Source organism: Arachis duranensis, chromosome 3, assembly GCF_000817695.3.
Source record: "Arachis duranensis cultivar V14167 chromosome 3, aradu.V14167.gnm2.J7QH, whole genome shotgun sequence".
Lineage (NCBI taxonomy): Eukaryota > Viridiplantae > Streptophyta > Magnoliopsida > Fabales > Fabaceae > Arachis > Arachis duranensis.
The window spans coordinates 121600995-121609276 of record NC_029774.3 but is presented as its reverse complement, the minus strand read 5'-3'; the positions used below and the strand labels follow the sequence as shown (position 1 = coordinate 121609276).

At 33.6% G+C, this 8282-nt stretch overlaps 1 protein-coding gene across 1 annotated transcript; it reads right to left on the bottom strand.

Annotated features, from left to right (window-relative positions):
• Positions 1 to 2676: 2676 nt before the first annotated feature.
• LOC107480866 (protein HESO1) lies at positions 2677 to 7915 on the bottom strand. Its single transcript, XM_016101064.3, has 9 exons — positions 7724 to 7915; positions 7147 to 7457; positions 6301 to 6465; positions 5083 to 5261; positions 4910 to 5005; positions 4699 to 4768; positions 3788 to 3918; positions 3439 to 3549; positions 2677 to 3337 (listed from the first exon to the last, which is right to left on the bottom strand). Exons 2-9 carry the CDS (start codon positions 7283 to 7285, stop codon positions 2897 to 2899), a joined length of 1332 nt encoding a protein of 443 aa, XP_015956550.1. The 5' UTR covers positions 7286 to 7457; positions 7724 to 7915; the 3' UTR covers positions 2677 to 2896.
• Between the last annotated feature and the right edge of the window lie 367 nt (positions 7916 to 8282).

Genomic DNA, 8282 nt, shown 5'->3' with positions numbered 1-8282 from the left:
TTTCTTTTCTTTATCTATCTCGAGTCTCTCGTTTCTTTTCGAGTACAGCATTGATCAAAGAGAGTTTTCTCCGCAATTCAGTCTAAGGTTATTTTATTTTTATATGCAATATGTATTCCTGCTTCGTTAGACATCAGAGAGGCAGAGATCGATTTTTAATAGACTCAAAATAATATTTCTGAAGCGATAATCTACAGAAGACTCTTTCAAATCTAGTAATTAAAAAGATCGGGAAGATTCCGTAAGTTTATCATCTCAAAGGAGATTAGAGATTTGTTTTTTTCACTTTTTTGAAGTTATTTCCACTCGTTTGCCGGTACATGTTTTGATAGACATTATTGCGTGATTATCAGCTAACATGGTCGAAACTTGAAAGGCCATTTGACATTTGTAGAACATTGTTCTAGGAGTACCACATATTGTACCAAGTAAGGCACTCTGTATAAGTGAATTATTCTTTAATTAAACTATGGTGATAATCGTGTGTGGACTAGCTAGAAAATATTCAAAGTGATAATTTATGAGATGGCCTGGTACAAAATTATCTTTATCACTTAATTAAACAAAATATATATGTATATGTATATATAATCGAAGTTTTAGTTGAATGGTGAAATATGTTGATTCTTAATATGTATTTGGTTTTAAATATTGACAATGGTCAAGTAGTAGATATTAAATAGAACTCTGTATAGAATATATATGTTAAAATATAAAATATATATTAAAAATAAATTAAATATATATTTATATAATTGTTACATATATAAAAAAATATTTATTTATAAAAAAAATATGATAGTAAATGTTTTGTGTATATTAAATTTTTTATTTATTTACAATCACGAATGGACTAATTAAAATATATATCAGGTCATAGTAGAAAATCTACAACAGTAGTTTTCACACAACTTTTGGTTTTATATTTTTATATCATATAGAATGTATACATCTGTTATTTGAAAAATGCGATTTGGCGAGTACAATGTCTAATAAGTCGCCAGTAATACCAAGTACACTGTTCTTTGTTGGGAGTCCCTTTTAGAGGATGTTGCTGACTTGCTATTATGCCATTGCTATAGTTCCCTCCCGTACGTGAGTTGGCAAGCCAAAAACTCGACACATCAAAAGTTTCAAATTAATTATAGTCATATAGTGATTTCTTTGATGCTTTTTTTTCATAATTTAAAAAATAAATTTGATAATTTAAATCAATACGACACAATCTATTTTTGACCTGACAGAAAAAAAAATTCAACCATATTTAAAAAATTCTAATAATATTTTTTTAAAATAAAATTTAATTTTAATGTAATGATAAAATAACGTAAAATTCTAATAATATTTGAATGGTAACATATGTGATTACACATGAATGTGTACAACGTTTTAGAGTGCATAAATTCTTAAAAGAAAAAGAAGAGGTTTTTGGGTGTCCCTGCCTGTTAGATTCTACCACGTTATTCGCCTCAAACAAACCAATGTGTAACTACACGTAGATTTTAATTCTCTTTTTATGTCACAATCTATTAGCTGGAGTAGATTTTTCTCTCTCTATCACTGTCTTTTTTCTCTTGAGACAGACTAGATCTCCTTTTTTTTCATAGACTAGTTTTCCTTTTGATTTGATGCTGATTGCTCCTTTTGATTGTTGGGCCATGGACTAGTTTTTATATTTTTGGTGTCTAGACCATGGCCTAGTTGCATCTACGAATCCCATATTATTCTTTTTCACTTTTATCTTTCTTGTGAAAAAAAGCACAGAGTTTGACATTTAGAATCATATATAATCACCATTAACGTTCTTTAAACCTGCTTAGCTTACCTAATTTGGGTTTCATGATATGAGTTATGGATCTTTCTTGATATTGAAATCAAAGGGCCCAAGGGACTTGGTTATGCATGTTGCAATAATTTGAATCATGACAAACTTACATGGTGCTTAACTGCTTATGAGTGATGACTTATGAGGCTGCAACTACTATTTGAAATGAACACAGGAATTAGGAGGGATATTTTTTAAGTCATTATTGCATTACTCATTCCCCACATTTACACTTCAATTTCTCAGCCAATTTTAGCTTTTGGACATGCATTTTTGTGTTAAGCTGATTGGTCCAGTCTAATTGATGTGGGAAAAGACAATGAAAAGAACATGAAATAATGACTTAATGACTTCCCAAAGATGCTAAATGATGAATTTCACGGGGTTCAATGTTCATGTCAATTTGTTTCTAAAATTATGGTTTTATGAATAAAAAGTTGTAATGTGATGTCACTCCTATTTAAAGGGAATTATTGGGCCAAAATGATTTTCAGAGTTCCAGCCACCCACAATTTATGACTAAATTTGTTAAATACTGTAATAAGTTAATAACCAAATATCTTTATTAATATTAGTAGTAAGAGGATAATTATCATCATTCAATTTCTCTTCCCTTTTTCTCTCGTTTTTATTCACTCTACCAATCAGGCAATCACCCACTCTTATTCCCGTGACTTGTATGACTTGCACCACATATTATCCTCGCATTATTTTCTTTTTGATGTTGATGCTAATTATCCTTCCATTTTCCTTCTTTTTAATCTTTCTTGATAACGATAAATTGATAATGCAAAACAAATGTAAAACTAATTATCCTGCTTGCTGTCTAAATTCTAAAATAGAGCTGAGCATAATCCAGCAATCAAATGTCAATTAATTCCCCACCAAAAAAATGTTTTTAAGTGACATTCATAATGTTTATCACTTTTGGATCCCCTGAGGGCAAAAAATATCAAGGTAGCTATAATCTATCTTATAACACAACAAATCACATGACACTAGTTACTTGTATACCGGAAAGCAAGTGTTGAAACATGTAATTAGAGACTCTATTTTTTGCTGCCAACTCATCTATTGGATGATCCTTGGCCTCCATATCTGCTGCCTTTTTTGTGCCTGCATAGCCAGTGCTCTCGACATTGAACTGTTGGAGCTTGATCCTTTACTGCCACCTGAAATTGAACCGTTGGAGCTTGATCCTTCACTGCCATTTTGAATGCGATGCTGTGGAAGTTGCTGAGGATGACGCTGTGGGGGTGGTTGTGGCCGTACAAGTCTTGGAACTTGAGGCTGAGGTGGATGAAGGTAACCACCACCATAATTTGGGATAGCAGGTTTCGTAATGTATCTCGTCACATGGGGTGGTGCCAAGTAGATCAGGAGAGAGTTTGGAGTCTGACTCTTTGAGATGAGTATGCTATACGTCTCTAGAAATGCCTTCGCTATCTTTGGTAGATGTCCACTGCTGACAGATCTTGCAGTATTTTGTGGCTGCTCAAAAGGATCCTCAACCTAACCAACCATAAGGCAGATGCAGATGCAGAGAGTAAAATTAGAGCTACAAAAAGTATGCATGATACAGTTTAAGATTGTTCAAGTGAGCAGAGTAGTACAAATATCGCATAAGTCTTCGGCAACCATCTCGTGTTGTCCTTTATCTGCTCCCATTGTCCAGTATGTGGTGAAATTCCCATCTTTGATGCCCATGAATCCATCTGAGCAAACTGCAGGAACATGCAACATGCTGTAATCATCACTATAGTGTGACTAATGCCTAGAAGGCCGTACCATATAGATTGAGGAAATTAATCACAAAACAGAGCCACACAATCAGTCACAGACCAAAAGATGCAATATTTTTCAATGGTATTAAAAGAATTTGGGGAAAAAAAGAGACAGTCTCAAATGCCTCTTATCAATACCAAAGACAATGCAGAAATCAGGAAGAAGATGATGATCTACCTTTCTTAGGAATTCAACAAAAAGTTCAGCCAATGATTTTTTGTTTTTCAGCCTGGACTTGTCTGATATGTATCTGTTTATATTGGTATCACATGTTTCTGCAATAAGATCCTCCACATCAGCTCTAACACCTGTACGAATTATACATAGCAAACGATTACATAATTATTCTTGTATACATAGCTTCACGATTCACATATTAACACTGTTTTAAGAGACAGCAAGCGTTTTGCAACCTTCCAGGCCAATAAATCCAGACAAAAAAATGGCAAAGGGTGCTGGTTGATTATCACATGAACAAGTTTTAGGTACTTGGCCCTCAAGTGGTGTTCAGACGAAGTGCATTGCAATTTGCAAGGGAGATTATTTAAGGAGGGGCAAATCTTATGTCCAAGACAAAAATAAATACACAAATTTAAAGATAAAAGTCGTTGGATAAAAGAAAATTGAGGGAACAACATAAAAACTAAAGAAAGTAAAAGTCATCACTCAAAGCCTGCAGCAGCCAATTAACTGTTTATCAACCAAATGCCAAATTTCTATGAAATATTAAAATAAGACACCATGATCCATAATTAATCCTGTTGACTGCATTCACGACTTTGACATAAAGGCTTAATTCTTCAAATTCATTTTAAAAAATAGAAGAAAGAAAACCGCACATGGATAGTGTAAAATTAATGTGAGCAGAAGGAGATACCACCATACCAGGAGCATGTTGAACTATTTGCATTGCAATAAGTTGTATGCACCATGGAATAAATAATTCTTAATGTTGAATGCATGGAACAATTTGTAAATCCAAAATTTCTACAAACGAGTTCAGCTTCAACAAAATTCACACCCTATCCCACACAAAAGGTAAATAAATAAATCATGATGCCTCACAATCAATCAAAGATGGAATGTACCTATAAGATCATCGACCATATTGCCAGGGTATATATCTTTGAGTGGTGGTAAAATTGCAGGAACACAAGTCTGAAAAAGAAGGGAAAAAAAGATAATGTCAATAGAGAAGGCTATTAAATATTTCCTAGTTTTGGCTGCACAAACCCCTTATCCATCAGAACCCCTAGCTAGGAGGGACAAAAGAAATATTTAATACATGACTACAAGTACCTGAAAGTGAAAGATTACAAGTAAACTGAGGGAATAAGAATTGAACGTTCCAGTTTTTGGGTTATTGATTTTATGTGCTTTGGCCCATTCCTTGACCTACACAAACTAGAAAGGATGAATCGAGCAGAAGTCTGTCATTGCAAAAAACTCCTAGTTCAGCCACAAGAAGGTACCAGTAAAACCATATCATGGAAGCGGCCATCTATTTTGTTGATCCAAAGCAGTATCTTGGATTTCATTTGGCCCTGCAGGTTATTAATCGAAATATCACAAGATATGCCCGGTGGGTAGCGTTTAAGTTTTAAAATGGGAACTCGTGCATTGATTATGAACTGCAAGTTGTTCCACCCACCTGCAAATTAATGTTATTTCAAAATGTATCAAGACAAAAAATAAACTGGTAAATTCCATTCCCATATGTTTATTTTGGTTTTGAAACTGACAAAACATAAAAATACCAGGAACATTTGAGAACTTAATGAGCACTAGAAATTGAAATCTAAAATCTAACTAATTCAAATAAAATGACTACTAAAAGTAGGAACCAATGTTGACATGAAATGGTTAAAAATCGTGTTGGACTGAGACCTTTCCATAATAATGCTTCACCCAAAAGTATAAGTGATTCTTTGGTTTCTTTTGGTATTATGAAGTTATCAACATATTGACGGGATATCTTTTTAGAGGAGTTTTCCTCTCAAACAAGTGGAGAGATTGGTAGGTACGCTTTACTGATTTTTTGTTAGGAGGGTCTCTTATCCTCCCATCCTCTTGTAACATCCTTTACCCTGTCTTAATAATATTCTTCTTTTAACAACAACAACAACAGCAGCAGCAACAACAATAATATTAAATCTTATATTCCACGTGATGCTATAAAGCAACTTGTTGACGATTAAGATCCTTAATCAATGTTATTTCTACAGATTCTGAAGCAAAATTTTGCTTCATATATTTGTGTATATATATATATTTCTTTTTCAGGTGAGCCATGATAAAATGTGCATCTTGACATCAAACAGGTCAGAATTTTAAAGAGAAGTCCCCTCCTCTTTTCCTAACCTTAAAAATTAGTCATATAACTACATTACCCTATCAAAATTACATGCAAATAACAATTTCAGGTAACATATAACAACAGTTTTACCCTCTACAATCCATGAATAAGCTAAAACAACTAAATAAATCTATGATATTCCAATTGTACATATTGTAGATTTATTTGTAAATCTAGAAGATTACATTATGCATAATCATCACTTCATTAATCTGTAGTGTGAATATGAAGAAAGAAATTATCGAACTAAAAGAAAAATGGACCATGCACCTAAATGGTTAACCTATCATCTATTTCTGTACAGCTAAGTGACAGGAGTTTAAGAAAATTTCACCTTTTGCTCTCAAAGCCTTTAAAAGATCCCCCAATAATGTTTGTTTATGTTTTTTCCCAACAGATGAAATATGTGAACCATTTGATAACTCAATCGAGATATCCAAGTCACCCCAGCGCGTAAAGAGATTAGACACGAACGACCCAAATGGCTCCACGGTTGCTCCTGTTCCAAAAATTGAGTAAAATACAAGTTTTAATTCTTTAATTTCAAAATTGATGGAAAACTTCATGGTATATCATTGGAATCCATCTGTAAACATTTATGATACCCAAATTAAAAAATGAAAACTAAATGTTGGAATAATTGTTCTGAGTGAAAGACAATAAAATTCATCTTACTTTCAATTATTTACAGTTGAAACCTTCAAGCAACAAACTAGTTTGGCATCTTTGATAATTCATTTTATTGAATGGGGGAGAAAACAACAATTTATTGCATCAATTTTATAGTCATATAAGAAAGTTGGATTATATGCCTAGAAAGAAGAAATGCACATTTTTAACTTTAGAAATGGAACAATAACTTCACAGCCAATTTTCAGGAATAAGACTTGTGAATGAACCAACTTGTTGGTCAAGAACCATGTTAGTTTGTGAAGAAACTGTTTTGTTTACAAACTTTCATGGATCAAACTAGAAGCTATGTTCATGCATGGAACTGCAATATAAGAACGGAAATACTTCCATTGTCTTTATCAATCTCTTTTCATTACTTATGCTAAATCAACACTGCAAGACCAAGATTTAGGAGGGGACAAAAAGAAAAGAATAGAAAAGAAAAGAGAAAGGAAGCAAAAGAGAAAAAGAGGTGGGAACAGAAAAAAATATTTTTCAGGAAGTTCACCTCTCAGGCTTTCGACAGATTCTGCAACTAATCGCAGATCATTAACAATCCCAAATCGAACTGCCCAATCTTCTTGCAAGGGTGTCACTGCCTTAAGTATATCATTTAAAACATTGTCCAGCATACCATATTTGCTCATTTTTTATATCTCGATAACTGTGTATAGCAGTTAATGTAGCAATGAAACAACTGCAATAGTGGTTTTATGCAGCACTAGATGGACAAACTGAAGACAAAAGGATCAAAATTGACATGCGCAGGAATCTTGAAACATTGCAAATCCTTTGAAACCTTGAAGCAGCATTAGTGACCTGATATCATTGTTCATACAGTTAATGACTGCAGCATAGGCTAATAAATTAAATGAGTGCATATAATAACAATAAAAAAAGAAGATATTAAAACCAAATGATATCCAGAATTCATAATCTAAGGCACAAACAATTCATCAGTTGTTTTATCCCCTCTAATTTTCTAGCAGCCTAGCTCAAACATCACGCAATCACAAAACTACTTATCTACATAAAAGATTGATCATCAATGGCACTCTGCAATCGAGAAACATGCCATGTCATACCTAATTCATCCAACACAATGTCACACAACCTTTGGGGGGGAATGGCATGAGCAGAACCACAGAACTTCAAAAATTCCAATTCCAATCACAAACTCCCACGAGCCCAGAAAAAGAAAAAAAAAAAACTCCAAAACCCGTGACTTACCGAATCCGGCAAGCTAGCACAAACCAATCTCAATGAACACCGAATTAATCTTTAACATTAAAAAGAAAGGCAACATAGAAAGAGGAAGAGGAACAATGAAGGAAAATTAATTGCCTGGTCCAAGGTGGGATTTTGAAGGGCGTGGAGGGTTTCGAACGAAGAAAGCCGAAAAGGGTCGCAGGAAAACTCACGTCGGAATTGTTACAAGTGAGAAAGGAGGGAACTTGGAGAACTATAGTAGTGCGAAGTAACAGTTGGTATTTATGAAAATCTCTATGAGAGCATAACTTAGGAGGAGGGGTTTTCCATTTCATCATAACAGTAATATTCTATCCACCTTTTTTTGGAAGGCCCCATTTTGAGATCGACAAGTCCCTGTTGATGTTTGATTAATTATTAAAGATGGCAAAGATA